The 13,033-nt window shown below is 43.2% G+C and overlaps 1 protein-coding gene across 1 annotated transcript; it reads right to left on the reverse strand.

Moving 5' to 3' along the window:
* Window positions 1–637: 637 nt before the first annotated feature.
* LOC115812449 (serine/threonine-protein kinase DCLK2) lies at window positions 638–12,029 on the reverse strand. Its single transcript, XM_030774929.1, has 15 exons — window positions 11,627–12,029; window positions 7,611–7,954; window positions 5,485–5,614; window positions 5,147–5,239; window positions 4,856–4,938; window positions 4,666–4,741; window positions 3,646–3,751; window positions 3,463–3,520; window positions 3,120–3,239; window positions 2,870–3,016; window positions 2,517–2,650; window positions 2,058–2,232; window positions 1,663–1,743; window positions 1,390–1,482; window positions 638–643 (listed from the first exon to the last, which is right to left on the reverse strand). The coding sequence occupies exons 1-15, from the start codon at window positions 12,027–12,029 to the stop codon at window positions 638–640; spliced, it is 2,049 nt and encodes a 682-aa protein (XP_030630789.1).
* Window positions 12,030–13,033: the final 1,004 nt, after the last annotated feature.

Consider the following 13,033-nt stretch of genomic DNA (forward strand, 5'->3'; position numbering starts at 1 on the left):
GACACCAGGGCGCTCATATTCACATCTCGCTCTTACACACATGCACACACACACACACACACACACACATGCACACACACAAACACACACACATACACACACAAACAGATTCCAATGCATTTAGGCATAACGCTTGACATTTTCTAATTTAAGACAGGCTATTTTAAAATCAATCACTCTAAAAAATGGAATGATTGATGGAGGTGATCTACTGTTTCATCAGACACTTCTGGGACACCAAAGTTTTCACATTGACACAAACATTGTATTTACAGAAGAGAGAGAGGGAGAGAGAGAGAAAGAGAGAGGTGTATCTAAGGGCACAGTGCAGAAGGAGCTGAGGTCGCTGGTTAAGTTGGAACCTCTGCATGCAGAATACAGACCAAGAGAGACCGGGAGAAGACGGAAAGTTTTAGGAAAAAAGAGCAGGGGGAAGAAGAAGAGAGACAGAGAGGAAGTAGTAGAAGAGAGCAGAGGAAGTACAGGTAGGTCTGTTGTAGAGTATTTGGGGTGGAGTTTGGCCTGTTGGAACTGGGCATAGCTTGGTGTTGCCTGGTATGCCTTGAATAGCGTTAGCTCAGCTAGCTGGGCCCTTGTTCTGCTCTTTCATCAGGTGCACTCTCTGAGGATTTTCAGCTCAGTTCTGCAGAAGGACAAACCCACAGGTTACATACAAAAAAACTGTATTAGAGACACAAACATGTATCCTGTACAAGATCATACATAAGCAGTCCTATAATCCTCATTAGACTGGTCAGCTCCTTAACTAACACCACACGTTACTATCTACACTCATCCAACCTGGTTCTCAGGAAGGTCTCTGAAGTCATTCTAGATTCATTCAGAAGCCAAATTAAAGATTAAAATAACTAAAAAAAATCATCCAGCTGTTGATAATTTGAGCAAACAGGCTGTAAAAGTCTTACCGCTGTCATGATCCTGGTCAGACTGAGGTAGGGCACACAGAGGGAGGAAGGTAGAAAAAAAAACGGATTTTAAATTGTACTGCTTTCTGTTTTACGCAAAATGTTCATACCAAATATGTTTCAGCTTAGCTGTCTAATAGAGGAAAAAAATGTTTAATGGCAAAGGCAACTATTGTATATGAACATATGCAGTGTGAAGGTGACCTTTAAAAAGATCTATCTAAGAAACGCAAAGGACAGAGCACTCCAGGTCACAGCTCACTGGATTGACAAAGGAAAGAGTTACACCAAAATAAAAGTCTCTTTCCTTTCTCTGCAAACTGTATCTTAAACTTGAGTGCTGCTGCTGTTTTGCATGGAAGTCCTGTTAAAAGTTACCTGTATTCTGCTTTGTGTGTGTGTGTGTGTGTGTGTGTGTGTGTGGGTGTGTGTGTGTGTGTGTGTGTGTGTGTGTGTGTGTTACCTGTGCCTCTGCTGCAGTGCTGCTTTGTGAATGTTCTTTTTCCAGCGCGTCTCTCGTCTCACAAATCAAATTATTCTCCATTGCTGCATCATCCTTCACACAAACATACATTCACATATGCAAAACATATATACACACACTGTATACATACTATACAAAACCACTTGTTCATTTCTTAATAAAAACCAATCAGCTCATACACCTAATGCTACATTTATGCAACCAGCATCACAAAATGGTCCTTGACTGACTACACTGAAATGATGCCCTTACCAGCACCCAAGGGTGAGAGAGGACTTCTTCTGCCGTGTAACGAGCTCCAACATTCACCTGCAGCATCTTACTAATCAAATCCTGCAAACAGAACACAAGTGACTCCATTTAACCAATTACTTAATGAACTTAACCAGTGCTTAATGAGTACAACACGTAGCCTTGTTTGACCAATTAGCTTCCTGAATGATGAAACTCAGCTGTCCAACTATTATTAACATCTTGTTTATATTTTGATTTTGCTAGGAAAGTGTGCTATGCTCCTGTTAGCCATAATAGGACCATTCATCTATGATGTGATACAGATCGTTAATGTGCTGTGATTCTTTTATTAAGAAACGCTGTAGTCTGTAAGCAGTGGTAGTTTGCCAGCATGAAGATGGCCTGCTACAGACCTTAGCAGAAGCGCTGATGTTGTCCCAGTAAGGGGAGGGAAATTCCAGTCTTCCCAGTAAGATCTGCTCAAACAGTTCCTCCTGCTGGTTTCTCTCGCTCCGGAATGGAGGAAAACCACACAGGAGTATGTATGTGATTACTCCTGCCGCCCAAATATCCACTTTCAGCCCATACCTACACATGCACACACACACACAGACACAGGCATCAAAATAAATACACAGGAACACGTTAGTCTCAAAGCCCTAATGTCCCTCTTTAAGTCTTTAATTGCAGACACACATACACGCAGTGGAGATTATACCAAGTTAAGCTCCGGCCAAGATATCCGCCTTCAAAGTAAGGCACACAAAAGTCAGAGGAAATAAACGGAGCTAGATTAGCCCTCGGACATCTACTTTAATCCCATACCATCACAGACATGACCGACACACACACAGATGCAGAGAGGAGCTTACCCAGTCTCAGCAATGATCTCAGGAGCGACGTACGTGGGTGTCCCACAGACGGTATAGAGTGGCCCCTCTACCACTGTGGCCAGCCCAAAGTCTCCTAGTTTAAGAGACTTGGTACCATCAGGGTATTCACACACCTAGATAGAGAGAGAGGCAGATAAGCTCTAGAGGAACACTCCACCTATTCATTTTCTCTCTGTGTGTTACTGTTATAGTGATGATACATGAATAGGGTGTATGTGTCAGCGCAAGCAAATTTTGAGGTTTGACATAGACAACGTTGGCATTGTGTTTGTGTGTGTGTGTGTAGATAGCTTATTAAATTTGTGGACAATGTGTAAATGGCATGTGTGTACCAGTAGGTTCTCGGGTTTGATGTCTCTGTGGACAATACTCATTCTGTGCAGGTATTTGAGAGCTCCTGTCAGGTTAAACACCATAGCGCTGGCATCTCTCTCTGTGTACTTAGTAGAAGAGGTGATAGCATCAAACAGATCTCCACCCTAAACGCATATACAGACACACTTAGTTGCAATTCTAATAAAATATTTATTTGAATGTATTTTATATTTAAAAAAAATCAAAACCTAATTATTACAACTGCACCTTAACAAGCTCCATGACCAAGTAAAGCTCTGTGGGTGTGTCCACTTCCTCTATCAGCATAATGATGCTGGGATGCCGGACCCTGCGCAGTATCGCCACCTCATTGGCTATCAGGTGTTCCTACACACAGCAATCCACCAATCAAACAAAAGCATTAATGGCATGTCTGAATTACAGTATTGTAACACAACTGTAACATTGTCTTATTCATACAGAGAAATAATAATCTTAGTGTTCTGAATTACAATTATAGTGCTCTGATGAAAATGAATTCATCAGACATACGTGTAAATTCAGGTCAAAAAGCCATGATTCTGAATGACATTTGATACTTATGTTTGACCTTTCCACTGCATTTTGCCTTATCGATGATTTTCAGAGCATATTCCTGTCCTGTAGACCTAGAAACACAAACACAGAATGAGAATGTTGAAGGAGTAATTTTTAAAACTTTAAAACACTTAGATATTCAAATCTATGGCCACAGTGTGTGTATGTGCGTACGCACTTGCACACTTGCCCTCACCTCTCCACACACTCCTTAACAACAGCAAAGTTTCCGTCTCCAATGACCTTCCCCACCCTGTACTTGTCTGTAATGATGGAGGCAGACTGGAACTTGTTCCCGTTAACTGCTGAAGAAAGGAATGATTTAGGAAAAGGAGAGAGGGAAGTGTGTATGGGGTGATGAAACGGATGTATGGACAGATGGAGAGGGTCAGACATATGAATACAATATGTTTGCGTGTGTTCACACAGCATGTGTGTGTATACATATGGTATAAAGACCCAGAAGGCCATATAAAATGAACACAGATAATGAGCTATGTGCTGGAATATGATTGGAGCCAGCTGTAACTGTCACATGAGAGTCAAATGAGACCAAAATTGAGCTTTCTGGACATGCCTGGCAGAGGTGAGGAAAAGGTTGAAAGGAAGTTGACAGAGAACCAAGACTGTTTACTTAAAAAAAAACATCCTCTGCCAGATAACTAGGCAGAAAAATCTGCAAAGAGATTTTTTAAACAGAACTTCCTCAGAATCAACCAAAATATGTTCAAGTGAATACCTAAAAATGTTCTGTTTAAAAACCACAACTTCTCGCCTTTGGCACATACGTATGCACGCAAACACACACACACACACACACACACACACACACACACACGCACACACTCATACACACACACACACACACTTTGGAGATGGAGTGGAGATGAAGCTGGATGGCAGGCTTCCATATGTGCCAACCTGTGAAATGATGGGTCAGTACACGTGTGTAGGTTTCACGTGCACAGAATATGTGTGTGTGAGCGCACACATATGGTACATATCTAACCTGTGTGTAAGTGATGGTGTGTGTATTTAATTTGTATTAAATGTGTATGAATGCATATGTGGGTTTTACAAAATTAAAACTGCGTGTAATGTTTGTGTGTGTGTGTTTATGCGTATATGTATGAGAGAGAGAGAGAGAGAGAGAGAGAGAGAGGGAGTGTGTGTGTGTGTGTGTGTGTGTGGGTGTGTGTGTACATGCATGCCCTACCCTCCAGGCTCAGATCGTCTGCTCCGTTCATGTCGCCAGAGGGGGGAGGTGATGGGGAAGGATGACGAGCTGAGATCTGTCAACAAAAAATTAAACTTCTATAACAAACACACACACACACACACACAACAATCTGTCCATGTCACCGTCTCTTTCTCTCTATTTCTCTCTCTCTCTCTCCTTCTCTCACCTTAAGGCTGCGTTGGCTTCCTGGGCTGGATGGGGACTTTGTCGACCTAATGGTGGGTTGGATATCAAGTGCCTCATCGCTGGCTAAAAAAGAGCAAAGAACAACACCAATCAGCAACGTAACATTCATTTCATTATGTACCTCAGATACACAGAAATCGGTTCTGTAGGCGCAACAGAACTGCACCCTTCACTGAAACATATTAAATGTGTCTAAACTGGTGTAAGGTAAAGAAACAAAACCAACCCTCTGTAACTGAAGTAAGAATGAAAACAGATAAACCCTGTGTACCTGAAACAGGAGACTTGGTCCTGAGGAGGGAGGAGCTTCTGGGTGGAATAGATTTGACAGGAGCAGATGAGCGAGCAGATTTCTTCTTACACTCTGATACACAAAAGAGAGATTGAGAAACTGAACTAATGTAATATCCAGCTAAGCAAAGCTAGACTTGTTTTTTTTTATTTTATTTTTTTTTCTGGGAAGTGATAAAACTTCAAATCAAATCAGCACTGGGGACATGACACGTACTGAGCTTTATTAAGTCCTGAAGCAGTAACAGCTTGCAGTATGTTTTTCCTCCTCACTCAGTGTGTGTGTGTGTGTGTGTGTGTGTGTGTGTGCGCGCTTACCACTGACGAAGGAGGCAGCTGCTTTGCCGGTGTGTCCGAGAGCAGCATCGTCCTGAGCGTAGCGGAACTTCTCCAGCCCACACGCGATAAACACATCATCATCGCCGAAGAAATCCTGCAGACTGGTAATCTAAAGATAACGTCACACAGAGTCACACACACATACACGTATATACATACACTTACATGTTAATGCGTGTATATGCTTCAATATAGTAAAACATTACTGCAGATTTGAATGAAGACTCACACAGAAAAGAATATTAAGCACATGTACATACATGGAAAAGTGAAGGTGAATCTAAAAGTAATCATACAAATGCTTTTAAATCATCAAACATATTGTTTTTCCCAGTCAGTGGCTACAAAAGCTTGTAATATCTACGAAACATTCACATTGCCATGCAGTCATGTTGGATTGTTGTGGTTTTGAAGTAATTGCAGGAGGTATCTGGTACGACTGCAAATGACTGAACTAAAATGGGTTTATCACCATGACGATAGAATTTTTCCTCTTCCTGTTTGGAAGCATGTATTTAATGGACTGCCGGAGCAAACACTAAATACCGCTCACAGCAACACACTTGCTACTATTACTGCATTGCTATACGGCTGACAATTATGTATCTTTCTCTCTCTCTCTCTCTCTCTCTCACACACACATACACACACACACGTACAAAAACACGCAATCTTCATCTTTCTTTCACATGCACACACAAATGCAAGCAGATATGGAAAGATAATATTTGGGTCAAATATAGAGAATAATTCAAATGTATATACAAATACACACAATATGAGGACTTTAATAATTACTTTTTCACATTTCACTGGATTAACCAGATATATCACAGCTGGGAAAGTGTGAATGTGGCCTCTCACAGAACTGACCTTGCCTTTGCTTTTACCCCACTCCATTAGTGCTTTGGCCACAGAGGAAAATAAGCAAGTAGGGAGGTCATTTAACAATGTGAAACATGTATCTCTAATATGGATTTTAGCATGCCTTTCTCCCAGTGCTACTCAACAGAGAGGAAGCCTATTAGAAAGAAATGTAAATTTAATTCGCCACAAAAAAAGGGGCGAGGATTGGACTGAGAGATTGCGTCCAGTTGCTGTGACAGTCCACATTCTGCAGAGCCAGGACTCAGACACAAACATTCATTTCTGTCTAGTCAAGAACAAATAGGCCTTTTTGGGATATCCCTCTGTCTCTGCAGAAAAAAGTGTGCGGCATACAAATGAACCAGGGGCTTCTCCTTAAACACACACACACACACACACATACACATTGTGCAGCGTCCTGCTCCTTGCTGAAGCATTCATAGGGTTCACCCAAGAGGGGAAGGAGAGAGAGAGTTGCCATGGCAACCAGTTTGGGGGGAGAGTCACTGTGCGATAGAGTGAAATAAGAATGTGGAGAGTTGGACCACACACGCTAACACACACACACACAAACACACAAAGTGAATAGTGCGTCAGCACTGCTGTGTGTTTCAGAAACCATTCTTTTGTGCACAGAATGCACAGAGTTTGTAGTGAAGCAGTCGGGAGAACAGACAGTGAAGTATTCTGTCAGGTGAATTCTAGAATGTCCACATTCCACTCATTTCAGAGCTTAAATTTCATTCTGAAGAATCAGAACTAGGACTGACTCAGGCGTGTGCAACCAGGGCAGAAACAGAAAGGCAGTCACTGAGAGCAAAACAATTCAAAGAGAGGGCATTTGAAATTTTGAAAATTTTAAGTCATGACCATACTTAGAACCAATGACAGGGTTAAACTTAAGTTTAAACCAAGAGGACAATCTGTGAGCTTCCCACAAATATTGTTTTTCTTTGGTCTTATCTAAAGAAAGCCTCATTATCCTGGGTACTTCAGAAACAAACACACATGCACGCACACACACACACACACACACACACACACACACACACACACACACACACACACACACACACACAGCTGAATGCATTTACACCATAACACACTACACATAAATCACAGTTCATTTGTTTAATGAGCTTTCTTCTGAAATGTTGGTCTCCACTTATTTAATGACTAAAGCAAAAGAATCTCTCTCTCTCTTTCTTTTTTTTTCTCTCTCTCACACACACACGTACCTGTTTGCCATCTATCGTGTAAAGTCTCTTGACGGCCCCAGAGTCTAGTTTGATGGCCTCAGTGATGTCGGCGAGCACCTGGTCAAAGGAGTGGGCCGTCTTCTTATTGAGCAGGATCCTGACCGCCTTGCGCGGTTTGACCCCGCTACGGATGACCGTGACCAGTTTGGGCTTGATGTAGTCCCTGCTCTCACGCGCTTCCCAACTTCCAGAGGGCCGCTGGGTACCCTGGCCCGAAGCCAACCGTCCGGCCGAAGCCTGTCGCGAACCCCAGTTAGGGTTGACGTTCTTGGTGTAGTCTACCTTGCGGTACGGTTCGTTGGATGCACACACGTAGCTCTCACCTGGGAGGGGAGGGGAGGAGAGGAGCCTCATACACATGCAATACAAGGGTTTGTTGGGACAGCTAATTTATGGACAGTGAAACTTACTCTCGTTTGGTGTACTCTGGGCCTTCTATTAATATGGCTAAGCATGTAAAGGCCAATGATATGTCTGTATTACATCTAACAGTGCCTTCCAGAGCTCTCGCCCCTGTCTTGCTTTCCATCTATACAAGCAATCTCAGAGACTTAAGACTAAAGCCTGCAGACAGCACTGCCACGCTGGACACACCCCACATGTGAGAATGCTGTGAAGCAGAGGCTCCGGGTCGTATCTGGGCTATAACTGAGCTGAGCAGATAACTGGGCTGTAACTGGTGTGGACAGGTAACCGGGGTGAGCAGGTAAATGGTGTGGGAAGGTAACTGGGGTGGGAAGGTAACTGGTGTGTGAAGGTAACTGGGGTGGGAAGGTAACTGGTGTGGGCAGGTAACTGGTGTGGGCAGGTAAATGGAGTGGGCAGGTAACTGGTGTGGGCAGGTAAATGGAGTGGGCAGGTAACTGGTGTGGACAGGTAACTGGGGTGGGCAGGTAACTGGGGTGGGAAGGTAACTGGTATGGGCAGGTAACTGGGGTGGGAAGGTAACTGGGGTCGGAAGGTAACTGGGGTGGGCAGGTAACTGGGTTGGACAGGTAACTGGTGTGGGCAGATAACTGGGGTGGGCAGGTAACTGGTGTTGGCAGGTAACTAGGGTCGGAAGGTAACTGGTGTGGGCAGGTAACTGGGGTCAGAAGGTAACTGGGGTGGGAAGCTAACTGGGGTGGGAAGGTAACTTGTGTGGGCAGGTAACTGGTGTGGGCAGGTAACTGGGGTCGGAAGGTAACTGGTGTGGGAAGCTAACTGATGTGGGAAGGTAACTGGTGTGGGCAGGTAACTGGTGTGGGCAGGTAACGGGTCTGAGCAGGCAGCCATTCTCCCACTCCATGAAGTATTAAGACATTTGCTCCAGGAGAGAGGTGACACAATGTGTAGTAGATTTTGACCCATCACCCCCTGGACTTCTTCCAACTCTTACTTTCTGACTGGAGTGACATGACCCTGAGGTTCAAGACCAAGGGACGCAGAGACAGCTTCATTCTACATGTCATCAGGCTATTTTTTAAAAATTTACTAACCTGACTGGACTTTTATTTAGTGTCAGTCTTATTAATGTTTTTATGCTGCAGTCTTGAAAATGAACCTTAAATCTTAGCACTGTTACATTTTATTGAAGTTTTCTGTGATGTGCATTAACATTTGTTTGATTTAAATGCATTTTAGCAACGTCTTATTTTTCAGCTTCTGCTAAAAAAAACAAAACAAAAAAACTTCAGGACAAACTCGGTCTCTTCACAGCCAGAGTGTCACTCTGGTATCTTCAATAAACAGTCATGTGATTTGATGTAGACTTAATAATTCTGTGTAAAAATAGCAATGTTTTCAGTTAGATAATAGCATTAGCATCAGGAATATCACATCAAGAGGACTGAGTCAAAACTGAACCATTAGCTCATTTCCACAGAGGGAATTGTAAAGCACACCATTCACGTTGAGAGCCGACCCTAACCTGTAAAACTGTAAGCATCTCCCATGACATCAAATACAGTTTGTCAGTTAACAAAATCAGGACTAACCTACACATCTCAAAATCCTCTAAAAATGTTGGGAATTACATTAGCCTGCGATGACTCTATTTCACTGGACAGATGTTTAAATAGCTTGATGATACTGACTGAACACAGAGCATTCAAACATCTCCCAGCCTTTGGTTTTCATTCCAATGAGCATACACTTTCCACCATGATGCTTTAATGCTTATGTGAGTTTTCTCATTGATCCTCTCTCATTATTGGAAGACAGACTGTGTATAGACTTCTTCTCACTGAGAATGAGAGCACTACTATGATGCGGTAGAAGTCATTTGCATTTTGGGAAAAAAAAAACATACTGATTGCAATAGGAGCACATAACAGGGACACGCCCCTATCTATTAAAAGATCTAAATTATACTACTGAAACCTGGGGGGTGAAAACCTTGTTGATGAAAAGGACTCCAGGGGAGTATACTACTGATATCTGCATCATGATGTGCAGATAACTAGGACAGCACCACTCATGTGTTTTTAACACACCATGTGTTTTTAACATGCTCACCTCACGGTGAAAACTGATGCCTTCATTTCTCCAATCTACCCCTGCACGACGAGGAGCAAATCTGGTTCTCAGTGTTCAGATTTTGAGTAAAATGATAACAGATTAATACAGACTTTTTAAAACAAAAAACACTGAAAAGCTTAAAGAGAGATCTCCATTTACTGATTCTAAATCAGTCACTGCCTAATCTCAGTATACTTTTGAATGGTCCGATGAATTTTCACACCATTGGAAGAGATGAAACATGCGTCAGCCTGCTCTGTATTTATAACCGTCATTTAACTCAAGAGGAGATGGTATATACTGAGGTAGTGGTCAGTGAGGGATGTGTTTAACTAACTGAAGCAAGCGTTAATTTTCAATGTACATGTTTCAGATTTCAGAACCAAAATTATTTTCTTTAATGAACAGAGTGCTGTCCATGGTACTGAACCAAACCGGTGCAGTCACCTATTATCTATGTATTCATCTTTTTAAAAATTTCATAAAGTGCACTACAAGTCTATAACGTCATTAATGCAGCACAGCATGTAGAATTGCCTAAAGCAGACAGTTTGTTATAGTAGAACAGTAGCCTGCTGTACTCTGTGTTAATATCTTTAGATAAGAACAGCAAATATTTTCATTCAGATAATATTTACTAATAGATTTATTGGTAATGTTTAACTGTTTTTGATTGTAAAAATGATTAGCTGTTATTTAACTTCTTACTTAGAGAGTTGGTGAGAGGAAAAGAGATGAGATTACTCCACATTTACTATTCAAATCCAACACTTGCTTGACAGGCAGTCCTGGTATTTGAATATGTAGGTTATTTTTTTTATAATATCATAGATAATAGTGCAGGTGAGTTTGCATAAGCCGCCAACTCCTCTGACTATCCCTGGAGTATCACCTCTGTTCAGGGAAGGTCTTTCTGCAATTACTGCTCAGCTCAGTGGTTTCATGCACTAATATTAATACACATGTACGTACCAAGCTGACTGAACACTGATGTCATGTACAAGGTCAGACTCAGGGTTAAGCAGTAACTATCTGAATGCTAAACTGCCAGTGAAGCTCCCGTGAACCTGGCCCTTTCATTATATTCTAGATCACAATAATTAACACGACTGATTGAAATTTAAAGATTTTTCTGAACACACGCGCACGCGCGCGCGCACACACACACATACACACACACACACACACACACACACACACACACACTGCTCAAGCTTGTGGATCTGTAATGTCAGATTCTCTGTCAATTAACCTATGATGACACAACATTTTCGCAGGGGTCACGCACAGTGGGCACTTTATATCTTGGTCGAAGAGAACACCCATCCTTACAAACGCAAATGTTGATTTTCGTCACGCATGACAACGAGATCCAAACGGCTATAGCCTGAACTCCATGACTAACTTATTCTGAGTGATGACAGCAATCCCAGGTAATTAAGCGATTTCTCGGACCAGTGCTGGGCTGTAATTGTTGCTACGATAAATTCCCTTACCCTCCAATAGCTCGTCTAGATTCGTGACCTTCTTAGTGCCGTCCACTGTGTAGATGTTGCGCACACCTTGCGGCAGGTGCAAGTTATCCGCGAGCGAGCGAGTCAGTTCCACAAGCAAAGCATCCAAGGACCTGAAACGGTCACTTGACACCGCATACACCAGCCCCTTGAAGTACCGGTCTCCATTTCGATAGAATCGAACCTTCTTAGCCCGTTTCTCTGAGCTAAGAGCTTGGAGAGTGCGAGTTCGGTAGAAGCTGCAGTTAGCGCTATGTGCGGGGCTTGGGACCAGGCTATTCGCCCGTGACCCGGACTGCGAGCCTGTACCGGAGGTGCGAGACGTGCGGTGCGCTTTATCCCGTTCATCGAAATGTTCCAACTCAATGCTTCTACTGTGGGCCATTTTCTTCTCAGTAGAGACACTGCACCGACAATGGTCTTGGGTCAACAACGGACTGGACCAATTTTCCCGATTTCCCGTCCCTGTTGCGACGGCTACAATTTCAAGTCATTCACATTCATTTTAGGATAGTACAGTGCTGACGTGTGCTCCCCGTTTCCCGTGAAGCGTACAGTAGGGGGACATAATTTACATTCAGCACAAAGCAGCACGGCACGGCGACTCAGTCCGCCAGTGGATTATCGACCAAAGAAACGCGTCACCACAAAAATTCGTCTTTTGAACGAAGCATGTAAAATGTTCTCCGTGTAGAATGTAACAGGCAAGTGAGATAGAAAATAATCCAAAGGAACGGGGAATTAGGCTCTAAAATGATGATTCAGTAATAAATGAATGATCGTTCGCTGACAGCGTCACTCATCCTGTCGGACTGCCAGCTCTTTTCTTGTTGATGCGGTGTCTCTAGCATCCGCCCGAGCCCTGGATTCGCGTAGTCTTGGTGAAAAAGCAATCTTATTATCATGAAGCCAAGAATGATCGTTTATTCCAAAAAAGATGCTGGATTATGTAGTGCTTTTGCTGTCATTGGGGCGCGCCGCGTTGTAGCCGGGCAGCATGGACGCAGAGCGGAGCGCGTCACAACCCCTCTCCTCCTATGCTTTCCCGGTATTCTTTCTCTGCGCGATCTCAGCAGGTGAGCGCCCGACCGAGACCGCGCATGAGCTGAGAATCGCGCCGCTCCGCTGGGTCTTAATGCAAACTAAGTTTCATCCAGTTTGAAGAGAATCTCAGGGAATCTGTTACAAATATCCTGTGGTGACTTTAGACTGGACAAGGGACATAACGCAGTCACCCTAAAGGTAGGCGTTACCGCAACACGTTTTTGTTAATGTCTGGGGTTAGGTGAAACTGACTTAACCCCAAACATTCTGGGGTTAGGTTAGGGCGTGGTAACCGGTAGCCGTATGTGTTACACTCATGGTCAGGTCACTATCTGCTCCACTGAC

This window comes from Chanos chanos, chromosome 5 (assembly GCF_902362185.1).
Source record: "Chanos chanos chromosome 5, fChaCha1.1, whole genome shotgun sequence".
Lineage (NCBI taxonomy): Eukaryota > Metazoa > Chordata > Actinopteri > Gonorynchiformes > Chanidae > Chanos > Chanos chanos.

Bases quoted from the DNA above. Each gene is read 5' to 3' on its own strand.
- LOC115812449 (XM_030774929.1), bottom strand. From the start codon at position 12,029: ATGGCCCACAGTAGAAGCATTGAGTTGGAACATTTCGATGAACGGGAT. The intron at 3,752-4,665 runs GTAGGGCATGCA...TTTCTTCAGCAG, and splicing joins AGACGATCTGAGCCTGGAGG to TTAACGGGAACAAGTTCCAG. The intron at 3,017-3,119 runs GTGCAGTTGTAA...ATATGCGTTTAG, and splicing joins TGGTCATGGAGCTTGTTAAG to GGTGGAGATCTGTTTGATGC.